Source organism: Juglans regia, chromosome 1 (assembly GCF_001411555.2).
Source record: "Juglans regia cultivar Chandler chromosome 1, Walnut 2.0, whole genome shotgun sequence".
NCBI classification, from domain to species: Eukaryota; Viridiplantae; Streptophyta; class Magnoliopsida; order Fagales; family Juglandaceae; genus Juglans; species Juglans regia.
In genome coordinates this window covers 10,119,321-10,133,894 of record NC_049901.1, presented here as the reverse complement: position 1 = coordinate 10,133,894, position 14,574 = coordinate 10,119,321, and the positions used below count along the sequence as shown (strand labels likewise).

At 31.8% G+C, this 14,574-nt stretch overlaps 1 protein-coding gene across 1 annotated transcript; it reads left to right on the top strand.

Annotated features, from left to right (window-relative positions):
• Positions 1 to 2,954: 2,954 nt before the first annotated feature.
• On the top strand, positions 2,955 to 4,975 carry LOC118343954 (ankyrin repeat-containing protein At5g02620-like). The gene is made up of 2 exons (XM_035683357.1): positions 2,955 to 3,562; positions 3,955 to 4,975. The coding sequence occupies exons 1-2, from the start codon at positions 2,966 to 2,968 to the stop codon at positions 4,810 to 4,812; spliced, it is 1,455 nt and encodes a 484-aa protein (XP_035539250.1). The 5' UTR covers positions 2,955 to 2,965; the 3' UTR covers positions 4,813 to 4,975.
• The last annotated feature ends 9,599 nt before the right edge of the window (positions 4,976 to 14,574 follow it).

Here is a 14,574-nt window from a genome sequence, read left to right as displayed (position 1 = left end):
TTACAAAGTTCTTTATACTTTCTCTAATTTTTAGTTGTTGAATTGTTATTAAGGATGTTGAATTCGAATTTATGTTTGAAAAATAATTAGATTATTTTATTATTTATGATTTGCTAGTTTTCTTATTCTAAGGCTATGATGTAGTCATTGAATTTTGGATTTGATTTGAGTATGATTATATTGAATACCCTTTGTTAACTGCAAATAGATGATTTCGGTTTTCATTTTAGCAATTTACTGGCCATGAATTGGATGCTTAAGATGTTGATTGAAGTAACGAAAGTTGAAGTTCAATATTAATTCCTGAATTCATCAAACATTGACAGTGTAGTTTATAAATAAATACACACCATTGTGACCTATATTCAAGAACGCCATAGAGCATAATGAATTTATATTAATTTTTATAATCACGACAGCAGACATAGAATTAATATAGATATAGGTGTTATACTTTGAAAGAGCATATCACATAAAAAAAAATTCGGTCATTATAATTAGCAAAACATTAATGCAAGCAACCAGATTTAAACTCATTAAAGGAATTCAATTGATGAAATCCAAGCCTATAAACCTTTCATATTTGCTTTTACAGATTAAGAATTTGCAGTTAGTCACATCAATTTAGGATATTTTATAATATAGGAAATTTTATAAATTAGTACTTAAATCTCCTCTTTGTGAAAACGATATTTTTTTTACCTTGTTTTACTTATCACGACCCATGCACTTGTGATAGAGTCTAGAGATCATGAAAAGAATAACTTTGAATAAAAATCTGTTTTATTGCCATATCCATCAAGAACACGCAAAAGATTTTAGAATAAAAACATTAGAGAACCAAGATGTGAGGATCATAATCCATTCTCTTTCCGAAAGAGACAATGAATTAATTGCGATCCACATTGATTTCCGCATCAACGTATACGAGAGGGTAACATATTTACTTGTACAACGCGTGAACGACTTTGAATATTCAATGCGTAAAACTTAATATTAATCAGCACCTATTATTTCACATTAATTTAGACCCATTAGACTCACATCTTATGAAAAGCAGTGCCCGCCTTAACTCTCAATTGACTGAGTCGTGTGAGGTGCTTCACTTTCGGAGTTGGACAAAACTTCTCACATAGCAAATCATGGGTCCCAAGACATTCGTATCTTCCTAGCTAAAACGTTTGTCTTAGTTGTGGTATGAATGCTGCAGGCTGGTTGCAGCATAATTGCAAAAAAAGTATCTAATTAATTAAAGACCTTTAAAAAAGAAAAATCTGGCTGAGTACTTGTACACGTGAAAGATACTAGAAAAAAGAAATACCGAATAATTTTGAATGTTTAATGGCTGAGACAAGTAATGTCTTAGAATATATATATATATATATATATATATTTATATATATGCTTCAATTTCATTCAATCTCATCTAATTTTTATCTCAATATCTAAATACTACAAATATAAATATTTTTCAATTTTTTTATCTAATTATTATAACTTTATTAAACTTCTAAACAAAACACAAAAAATAATTTAACTTTTTCAAATATTAAAAGAAAAATTATATTAAAAAATTATATTTTAACAATATTTTAATTTTATAATATTTTAATTTAATTTTTTCTCCTTCATTTTTCATAACTCCAAAAATAACTTAACTCAAACCATTTCTAACTCTCTCATGATATCCACTACTCAAATATCTCATTATTATTACAATAATTATTTCATTTCAAGTCATTATCTAAACAGGCCGTCTAGTCTCCTAATTTACGTGGGGTGGTGGTTTTCGTTTCCACATGGTGTTGAGCTGCATAGTTGACTAGGATTTATTATTTCTTATCATGGAAACGATTAGAAAATGAAGAATAATTAAATAAATAGATCTTACACTCATGGGATTGGTGGCCGAGAACTGGGATGGGTGAGTCCAAAGGTATTTCGAAATCATTTTCATCTCATTTTCTTTTTAAATACCATTTAAATATAAATATTTTTAAATTAATTATTACAATTTTTTAAAATTAATCATTATAATTTTTTCAAACTTCCAAACAAAAAATAAAAAATAATTCAATATTTTCAAATCTCAAATAAAAATCATATTCTAACAATATTTTAATTTTATAATATTTTTTATTCAATTTTCTTTTCTCTTGTTTCTTAAAACCTAATAGATACTTAATTCAAATTATCTCATTACTATTCACAAATCAATTTACTTCTATTCACAAAATTTTTATTTCATCTTATTCTATAAAAATCATCAATAAAAGGTAATTAGGGATTACAAGGGACATATGTCGTTCTTGGAACGGTAATGTTAGGTAATTAAAGTGTGAAAGCTCTACGTAGTCTTTTTAAAAATAATAGAATCTATTATTAAAAAAAATTATTTTTTTCATATAAATTTTATATTTATCTATTTCTTTTAAAAAAACACACAAAATTTACAACATTTTAATAGTGCAAATATCACTTATTTTCTTGAAATTAAGCAAGACGTCAGCAAATGGTGAGGACCATTATTGAACTGTGGAAAGTGACAGCATTTGTAGCTTTTAGCCTACGGTTAACGGAGGGATAAACGCGCGTTGTCTACCGCTAGCAAACTTCTGATTATTTAGAAAAAAATGTTTTTATAAAAATAAAGATTTTATAAAAAAAATTCATATATAAATTAAAATTTATTTATAACTTTATGTGATACTTTAAATTTATTTTATAATATAATTGATCACATCTATTTATAACTTTATTTTTATAAAATATTTTTATAATTAAAACATCCATCTAATTCCCGTTTTGAAAAAGTCTTATTGCAATTTTTTCCAACATCCTAAACCTGTTTCTTTTTATTTATTTATGCTCAGCAATAAGCACACGGCCTATAATTACAGAGCACCATTGTCATAGACTCATAAGGATTTTTTTCCCTTCGTTTTCTTCGACACACTGCCTCACGATGGACAAAAGTCATGATATTGAAGAAGATAACATAGCTGCACTCTATGAAGCCTCACATAAAGGGTGTGAAAGCACTTTGAACTCGTTGATGCAAAGGGACGCTCTCATTCTTCACAAAACTTCATTGACGTCCTTCACCGACACGCCCTTACATATAGCAGTTCTGCATGGTCACCTAGAATTCACTGCAGCTTTACTCAGGATGAAACCTAATCTCGTCGACTGGAAGGACTCGCGGGGTCGAACTGCCCTTCACTTGGCTTCTGCGGTGGGCCACGCCGAGATTGTGAGAGATTTGCTGCAAGCAGATACAGATGTTTGCCTGGCTCGTGATCAAGATGGGAGAATTCCTCTCCACTTAGCCGTGATGAGAGGACACATAGAGGTAATAGAAAAGTTGCTTAATTTCAAACCGAACTCGATCTCGGAGGATCTCGATGGAGCCAGTGTTTTGCACTTGTGTGTTAAATATAACTATTTGGATGCTCTGAAATTGCTATTGGAATCTGCTGATAACAATGGATATTCCCTCAACTCCAAAGACAATGATGGTAACTCCATATTGCATTTAGCTGTGATGCTCGGGCAAACGGAGGTAGGTTAACAATGATCTCCAGATTTACTCTCTTTTATTTGCTTTTGCAAACGGCTAGCTAGTTATTTTCCATAACTATACATCATCATGTATTGGCATAAATTGAGGAAGTAAATTTATAAATTGTAAAAGTCCAGAATTATTAACCTTTGGCTTCAGGAAAGGTATTTTATCAGAATTTAAGGCCTTTGGTGGTCGTGTGGATAAGGCTGTCGACTTTATCCTAAACTCATTCTTTGCCACGTTTTTGTTCCACCCCTTTTTACCACAAACCGGGTTTTGTCCCGTTTTGGCCCACTTTTGTCCCTGGGGGTTGCTTATGTAGTGTTGTTAATTAGAGTTTTTGAAGTAATTGGAAGAAACGGTACTACTGTTATGTTTCTTTTGTGCAGGCAATAAAATACTTACTTTCAGTATCAAAAATCAAAGGAGAGGCCAATGCCATAAACAGGATTGGTAACACCGCTTTGGATGTTTTAGAGTTAGGCCATAGAGATTTTAAATCTCTCAAAATCCAAGACATGCTAATGGCAGCTGGTGTTCGAAGATCCAAGGGTCTAAATTCTCCTGATCTACTACCAACAATACAGTGTGAGCCAGCAAGGTACATTAATATTGAAGGACAGCCAGCGCCAGCTGCTCAATCAAGGTTTAAGAAATGGTGGGCATACTTTTGTTTGTGCGGATGGTTTAAGCATTTTAAGCGTCGGGGTCAATCAAACTGGGTCGAACAGACACGTGGCACATTGATGTTGGTGGCTACTGTAATTGCAACCGTTACTTTCCAAACTGGGATCAACCCTCCAGGTGGTGTTTATCAACAAGATTGTGTAGGTCATGCAAAATTTCAGAATTGTATGGGCAAGGCAATTTTCTCACATATCAACCCAGATGAATACGAATTATTTTTGTCTTTCAATACCACCTCCCTTGTTGCAGCTCTGAGCGTCGTACTTGCGGTCACCATTGGAATTCCTAAGAGAAGCAAACTTTTTATATGGCTTTTGACACTAGCCATGCTTATTGCAGTCACGTTCATGCTATCTACCTATTTTTTGGCTGTGGATTTGGTGACCTTGAATACTGCTAAAAAAAAACTCATGACCGTCTGGGTTCTCTTAATAGTATTGGGATTTTATTTGGTACTGCTTGGGATTGCTGTTGTGGTTCTCTTATATCGCCTGTTAGTTTGGATGGTGAAGTTGTTACTCAAGTGCATACGCTGTTTGACAATGAGTCCAACAAATTAATGATATATGCGGTTAATGTTTATGATCAGAAAATTAATTGTATGGAAGTTGAAATCATCATCTTGAGTTGGTCTGACGTTGGATGCAAATCTTTGGTGTCTATGTGAATCAGTTGGTTTCAAGCAAGATGGGTAGGGTTTTTAATTATTAATGAATTATTCTGAGCACAAGATTATTCAGCTTATAATTAATTTATTTGATGGATATATAAGTCCATGTAGGTTGTATTTAGTTTTATTTAAATTCATAAAATGATTAATGGTGTACTATTGCAGATCACTTTAATCACTCGCTATTTGCAACCCATGCAAACATGATAATAAAGTTCGAATTCTATAATAAAGTTTCATATTTTATGTAAGAAAAATTCTTCTTATCAGCCACTATTCATTATTCCACATCTCACAGCCTATGAAATATACCCTTACACCATATAAAAACACCTCTATACCTTATGAAAAAGCTATAGGTGTAGAGTGTGTGTTGTGAATAATGACTGATTTGTAGCAAAACTCTTAATGTAATAAGAGTATTACACATATCATTTCTCACTTAGCAAATCATGGATCTCAAGACATGATTAATATCTCCTCTAACCAACCTTTGATCTGGCTATATATGAATTTGAAATAAAAATTAGGAGTTAAATCGTGTTAACATGTTGTGTTCATATCGTGTTAGGACATGTATATTATATTATATAGGTCAACCATAACCCGACCCATTAAGCTTATTGTGTCAAAATCTTAAATCCTAACACGATCCATTAACATAACGTGTCGTGTTGTGTCAATTCGTTTTGACCCATTTATGTAAATGGGTTGAACAGACCCAAAATTAATCCGTTTGATCTAGTTAAGTTTAGCTGAATTTTATATAAATGTTAAAATCATAATATTTATAAAAAATATAAAACTAACTACAAGTCCAAAATTACAATCTAAACAATAAAAATATCAAAATTAAAATCCCATGCAACAATTTTATTTTTTAGGTATAAGGGTATAATTGTAACTTTAATTTTTTTAAAGGGTTATAATGGATCAAAATGAATTGACCTGTTATTAACCCATTAAGTTATTGTCTTAACGGGTCAATCAATTTTGACCCAAAACCGTTAAAACTAAATTCTAACCCACTTTTATCATGTCGTATTTGTGTTGGGTTAACAGGTCATGTCACATATTGCCACATTTACTAAAAACCCTCCAAAATCCACATGAGTAAAACCTTAATTCATTGAGAAATATATTTTGACACATTTTCGAGATTCATTATTTCTAGTGTTATGGTGCTAGGGGCTGAGAGCCCAGAGGATCGTTGCTGCAAATATTAGTTCAGTTTTGCCAAGTCAAATGCCTGGACTTTCATTATTCATTTAATTTAAAGTGAAAGCTCCAGACAATTTCTCCTCCCATCGTTTGCATATATACATTAACGTCCTCTCTAACTTCTCACCTGAGAATTTCATACCAAAAATAAATATGCATTCAGAAGAAAAAATAAAATTTTATATATAAAAATGGTGATTAACACACACTGCAATTGCAAATTGACTAGAACGTCCAAATGGCCCTTGTTAGAATATATATAATTTAGATATATAATTAATTTAACTGCACATTAATGATATGATAATGATAACTTTACTACTTCTATTATTATTATTTTTTATTTTCTCTTACTTAATGTTTAATGAAATAAGTACTATTAATGAAATTTTATATTTTCTTACTTTTTTTCTTAATCATTAAAAAATTACTTAAAAAAATAAAAAAAATAAAAATTTTCAATACTCTATAAGGTAATAAATAAATAATAGAAAGTAAGCCTAGCCTATCATTATTTGATATTCTAAGCCGCTGTGCCTTCGTCATGTTGACTGATTGGGTAATAAAACAGAGCATTGCTACACAACCTCCACCACACTCCACACTCCACACTTTTTTAAATTTTTTAAATTTTAAATTTTTTTTTAAATTTTTTTTTTGAGTTTATTCTTTTTAAATTATTTCAAATTATTTATTCATTATTCATATAATAAATATTTAATAAAAGAAAAAAAAAAATAAAAATTAAAAATAATGTGGAGTGTGGAGTATTAGGAGGTTGTGAAGATTTTTTGAATAAAACATGCTGGCATCTTGATCTGTGCATGCCAGCCAACCAGCCATATTTCTGGTACTGTTGTATTGTACGATTTGTACTTCATTACTTACCACTATAATTTTCTGTTACAAGGTTATTCTCCATTGTAATAATTATGTTTATCATTTTTATACTATATACATCATATATAATTTTTTCTTTTTATTTATTTTTTAACACGTATGTGATATAAAAATGATGAGTAAAACAATTTAATTAATTTAATAAAAAAATTAAAATTAAAATTAAAACATGTGTGCAGATGTGTAGTATGTGTGATGATGTGTAGTAAAATTCAAAAATTTGGTTCTAAAAGTTTTGTCAAAGTAGTTATATATATATATATATATATATATATATATATATATATATATATGTAGATGTTAAACAACTGATCAGTACTACTCTGCAATCTTTCTCAACTTTTCTTGGAATCACTCAAATTCGAGATTTTTTTTTGTCTTTTTAAATCTTTTAACGTTTTAAAGCATGATTTCTTTTCGTAGAGTTATATATATTAAAGATAGAATTTTTTTTTTTTTATTGTGAGTTTTGTGGGTTGACGTATATTAATTATTTTATCAAGTCAATCCATTTTTGCCTAAATCCAATTTTTTCGTAGAATAATATTAGGTACAAGTAAATGTATCGTCTGTTTTTTGCTGGGAATCAGATGAAAATATAATACCATGAAAACTCAATTTGTCGACACATTTTTAAAAACAAAAGTTGTTTCATCGTTTGAGATTTACGCCATATATATACGCCATATATTAATGACATGCAAAAAATGCATATGATAAGATTAGTGCGCACTGAAGACTTGAATTATTACAAGCTTGCTGGCTATTTACGACCCGAAGATATTATTAATTTGTAATCTTTGATAGAATTGGATATTTTATATGATAAAACTACAAAATGTTGACCACGATCGATGATTTTTCTTAATCATGGAAGTGAAGACTTGTAAACGATATATTGGTGCATGTATATATATATATATTGTAAACAGAAACAATGAGAGAATATTTTGAAAAATGTTGTTGGTAGAAATCTTCTCACAATCACTAGTAGCAAAGCGTAAACTCATGAGAGATTAGCATTATAAGTTTACCCAACGTAAAAATTATGTCGACAGTGATCATGATCTGCTTGACATTTCTAGTGCATGAAATATAGGGAATGCCTTATTATATTAAGGTTTTGATCCGGGGGGGCCTTGTGGAGGTGGGGGCGGTGGCTCAGGGGGCCGTCGACGTTCAAGTTTTGCCAACTCAACTGGTTTGACTTTCATTCGTTTTACAGTGATAGCCCCAGATAATTCGATCTCATTGGTTGCTTGTATCGACCTCCCCAACTTCTCACCTGGTAATTCCAAACGAACGAAACAAACAACATACACACATTCAAACAAGAAACTAATAATATAGAAAATGTTATTAACACAGTGCACTTCGTAACTTTAATTCCACTATAATTTTGGGTTACGAGGTTATTCTACCATGCTCCATGTTGCCACAAATTTCACAAAACATTTTACAACTCATCAATGAGGAGAATTCTAGGAGGATATTGATTGAATGGTCCTCAAGTTAATAGTATTTGCCTCCTTATACGCTAGATGTTGTTCCTAATTGATCGAATGGTCCTCAAGTTCATAGAACCAATTTTATGTATCTCTCATTTAATGTCCTGATCAAGTTCTGGACAATAAGACCCCGTTTGGAAATAAAAACGGTTTCATCTCATCTCATGATCTTATCATTACAACTTTTTTAAATTCTCACACAAAATATAATAAACATTAATTTAACTTTTTTAAATTTCAAAACAATAATAATATTAAAAAATAATATTTTAACGATGTTTTATTCAACTTTTAATTTTCATCTAAAACTATACCATCTCAACTCACTATCCAAACGGGGCCTAAGTATATATAGCAAAAAATATATGATTCAATTTTGGGGTCTCTAATTTTCGTTTCCAAGATATGTTTGGTGTGCAGCATCAACTATATCTAGTATGATACCCCCATATGATAAATATAAGACTAGGTGGTGTATAGGATGCAAATTGCTTGGGAATGATAAATTCTTTCTCTTTATAAAGTTCTAATGTGGCTCTAATTATATTATTAATTAGTCCTTTTAGATTATAGGCCATGTAACTTGGACTTTCGATTAATGGAGCTTTAGAAATGAACCTACGATGGACTGGCGTTACATTGGCGTTATAAGGGAGACATTATGATACCCCATATGATAAGTGATAGTAGGTGGTGTATGTGATCTCACATTACTTAATGAGAAGTTTTTGCTCTTTATAATGTTCTAATGGAGCTCCAATTGTATCATTGACTAGTCATTTTAGAGTATAGGTCATGTAGTTTGGATTTTCTATTGTGGCGTTACATCTAGTGGTACTATTGAAATGTACACAGAGTAGTTGAAAGAAAAAAGGTTCTCTCCCTCTCCCGATCTTTCTATCATTCACACACATAGAGTCACGACATACATGCACACTCAAAACAAATAACGTAAACCAAGGTGAAGCCACAATCAATAGATATATACATGTCAAAGTACAATACAGATTTTAAATAAAGATCAGCTAATCTTACCTGTGAAAAACAAGCTCCAAGTAAGAAGTAGGGTGGTAATTAGTACAAGAAAACCAAGAAGGTTGTTTCTCTTCACCCCAAATCTCATATTGATGCCTTGTGGATGGAAGAGACGTCCTTGAATACCACTATATATATAAATGCGGGGGGCAATATTGTACGTTTGTTAATGTTGCGCAGTTTCAAACCTTCAAGCCCTGGATCCATATCATGTAGTCCTTTTCCTTTACTGGGTCAAATTAGGTTAGGTCGTGAACTTGGAAAACTGATCTCGGTGGAATGGTCATGAGTACTACGTTATATATCAATGTGGTACTCTTACGTCGCTAGTTGTGTTGTAATTAAGTGCAAGGTGAAAATCCAGTGACGGGACCGATCGCGATGGGGGGTGAATACGAATATATATAGGTATTTTATGCTTATTTATATCCATTTGAATAACCCAACGGATTAATATAACATCCATGCATGCAACCACGCATGCACCCATCGCAAACTCCGTAGTAGCTCGCAAAATACTACTTGAACAAGGAGACATTAACGCGTGAAAGACTTTGAACGTTCACTGCATGGACCTCATTAACGCTGCTGGGAGTTCTATTTCCGCGTTGATTTTCACCCATCGGACTCAAATCTTATGCATTTAAAGAACAGTGCCTTCATTTCCAAATCCACATGGATTGGTCAATATTGGTGGCTCCAAATCCCTTGACCGGAGACTACGTGATAGACTTCAGCCCGTTTGAAAAGTAAAATGAGATGAGATAGTTTTAAATAAAATTTGAATAAAATATTATTAGAATATATTTATTTTTAATATTATTATTATTTTAAAATTTTAAAAAAATTAAATTATTTATTATATTTTGTGTGAGAATTTAGAAAAGTTATAATAATGAGATAAAACTGTTTCTATCTTCTTCTTCTTCTTCTCCTTCTCCTTCTCCTCCTCCTCCTCAATTTAGTGAAAAAAATGGTGAACCATATTTCACTAATACTATTAGAATATAGTAATACTATTCATAATATATTTATCAAAAGAAATATGTTAAGAATTTATTAAGCCATAAAATGTAATTAATATATATTTTATATTTAAAACATATGATCAAATAAATGTTCATGTTTAAAATTAAAATTTTATGTTATAAATTATAATATAACATTATTCCATATATAATTCTAATTTATAAAAATTATATATAATATAAAAAATATTATATACAATATTAAAAATTAATTAAAAATATATAAATATGCGAATAGGTCCGGTCCTAGAAAACATAAATATGAGACCAGACCGGCTGTTATGACCGATTTTTAAGATGGAGGAATTGGTCCCATACCGAACCGGTCCAAAATCGGACCGAACCAACTGGTCCGGTTTAGTTTTTCGATTCTCTGGTTTGTTTTTACAACCCTACTCATTTTCCATAAGTGAAATGTTTTAGTTACAAAATATCGTATAATAGTAAACCCACAAATTGACGTGTCTTGATGTAGTATGTTAGATTGTAAAACTACTTGTATTGTAAATAAATCTACTATATATATTATCTGTAACCATATCAATTTGTGGGTTAATCTTTATAAGATCTCTTTGTGGTTATAGCATCTCTCTTTCCATAATAATATCAACAACGTAAATAAATATTCTATATATGTTTCCTTTACTCTTCCTTGTTCATTTAGAAGACCTAATTGCCTAAGATATATGCCATGCACCAAACACGGTGTTCAAAGTTAGTTTCACAATCTACACCAAGCTAATTAATCATTCATGCAAAACTCATATTTTTTTTTTCAGTAATCCTCTACCACATCTTAGTTGTTGTCCCGGCCAGTCATTTAAGAAAATAACGGTATTCTAAAACTTTGTTAACTACCCTCACTTGTGTAAAGCAACAAAAATTGTTGACATGTAGAGTCTTAGATATAAGCTTTTAGCCTACTTCCATGCATGTTCCGGAATTCTAGGTATTAACAACTAGTCATCTTTTTGCTATTCTATAACTAGGTCTTCTTTTCTTCCTTCTCACCAAATGCATATATGCATATATGAATTCAAAACCAAAGATAAAAGATAACAGTAGTTAGCATGTTTTTGAAATATATCTGCGGTAGCACACTCTGTAATTATCTATATATATACATCAAGCTCCCACAAAAATACATGGGAAGCATTTTTCAAAATTCTAACATGGCATCAAAGCAGAGGTCTTGAATTCAAATCCTAACTCTACACTCTATCATATTGCATTAAATATTCCAAGTATTTAGCCCACTTATTGAGGGGCAGTGTGGCACCCTCGACCCCAACATGTGATTTGGTGGAAGTTGTGACACCAAGATGATTACCACACGGATCACATAAATAACTCAACGGAACAATAAAATCATAGTCAAGCTAAGTGCCAGAAAATTTAAAACAGTACAACCCAAAAATTAATAATCCTCCAAGAGGTTATATAGTCATCTGGCTAAAAAAAAAAATCGTCTCTCAAAACTTTCAAAATCTAAAACCTTAAATGATATAAAATCATTTCTTAAAATATGAAAAATCTTAAAACTCAAATGAAATTCTCATAAATCATTCCTTGAAGTTTGTTGAACTTATAACCTCATATTCCGTAAATTTTACGGAATCTAAGACCTTAATTATTCTAAGTGATTTAAAGCTATTTCCCTCCTCAATTTGCGACTTCAGGATATCACCTAGACCTTGCCATTCCCTTCAAGCCTTGATAATACAAAAACAAGCCCAATCGCTAAGAGTTCAGGCCTACTACACTAAATATTCATACCTATCAAGCTGAAATTTAGGCCGACATCGCTAGATCCAAGTCTTAACTCCCCAAATTTCAAGCCTATAATACTAAGATTGAAGCCTAAAATTATGGTATTGTACCTAAGTGACTTATGGTTTTACCAGAGTTAAATTGCTCAGATACCACCTGTAGCGCCCTTGATCCACACTTGTGATTTGGTGGAAGTCGTGACACCGGGATGATGACCACACAGATCACACACCCTATCGCCATGTGCCAGTGTGTGCAACATAAATAACGCAATGGAACAATAAAAGGATAGTCAAGCTAAGTACCAAAAAAATTAAAACAGTACAACCCAAAAAGTAATAATCCTCCAAGCAGTTATACAGTCATCCGGCTAAAATATATATAAATATATAAATAAAGCGATAATATGTCCCATGAAAAATATGGGAGAAAATAGCAAGCTCTAGCAATCACTCCTTTGAAGGAGCAGGTCCCTCCGACTCAAATTTTCCCTCTCCATCAAAGTCTATGGTGTAGGAATACCACAGTAAGATTTTGCAATCTTAGGAAGAAATCAACATGCAACAACCAAGAGTTTGAAACATGCTTTTATACAACCAACAAAGTAAGACAACCATACAAACAAGAGACCACAATATCATTTCTTCCACCCCTTTCCAAAATAACACATTTAAACAGAAAACTCACGTCAAAAACCCCATTGGCCCACAACACAACTATTTATTAAGTATGCACCATGGTCGGGATATGGACCATGGTCGGGATATGGAAAGTTGCTGGAAAAGCTTTCAACGGAAACTGGTTGGGCACAAAACATGCTCTGTTTTCATGTTTAAAAACAGAGATATTTGGTTTTCTTTGAGCAGGTGACTGGATGACGGTGGTTCACGGTGGTGGAAAAATGGGTTAAGGTGGTGGTGCACCGGGGTTGCAGTGCTGCGGGACTAAACATAGGCTATGAACGTGGGTTGTGGGGAGTTCTTGGGGGTGCAGCTTTGTGGGAGATTACGACGTGGACAACTCGACAGTAGGGTTACTTTCGGTGGGGTGGTTTGGAGGTGATAGTGGACGGTGGTGGTGAAGCATCCAGTTTGAAGCTAGCTTCCACCGGCGTGGCAATGGAAGAAAACACGGATGACATACATGGGAGTTGGCCGTGTTCTGTTTTCCATGTGGGGAAACAGAGGCTCACAGTGGATTTCTGGGCAGCCATGGGAAAATTCTATTCATCTGCCATGGATTGAAAAATCTCATGCAAGAGAAGATCTGTAAAATATATTGGCACTCACTAGGAATCAGAGAAGATCGACATGACCGATGTGCTTGAACCGCTCAATAGCCTTCCATTTCCACTACTGACACACTCCACACCTCAGAAAAGAAATGCATTTAAAAATCAAATGAATATTGAAATTTTGTTTGGAGCCAGTATTCGGTGCCAAGGTGAAAAGTAGCTAATGAAAATTAGCGCTAGACTCTAGTTCCCGCCAACTTTTAAAACTAAAATATGCCGCATTTATTCTTCTTTTTAATATATATATTTCAAACCCTTATCTATAAAATATGAAAAAGTTATAAAAAAAAAAAAGAAATACTCTAATCATAAAGAGATTATATAAGAATAATTTTATAAATTGATGTGATTCGATATAATTCGTTAGATGGTAAAGTATATCTGACGGACCACATAAAACCAGGTCAGTTTTTGAAATTATTTTTGTGTAATCTCTTTGTATTTGATGGACCACAAAAAGTATATTTGATCAACACCAATAAAAAATGCTCATGATAAAAACTTTGCAAAATATGACAAAATGATTGAAAAAAATACATGAAATAGAATAATGATTTTTTTAATTTTTTTTTATTTCTTTTGAACTTTTTATTGGGTCTAGGTAGGAAAAAAGATATCGGTAAACGGGTGAACCAGACCAAACCGATGGATTCAGTCCGGTTCAAAATCGGTTCGGCCCGGTATTGGTTTCATTTTTTTCAAAACCGGTTGAAACGGTTCGATTTCTCTTTTTCATTTTCTAACACCGGACCAGTTCATATATATATATATATTAATTTATCATATTATATAAAATATCTTTTATATGATTTTTTATATTATACATAAATTTTATATATAATTTATATAAAATAATTTTATATTATATACTAAATTTTAATTAATATAACATCAAA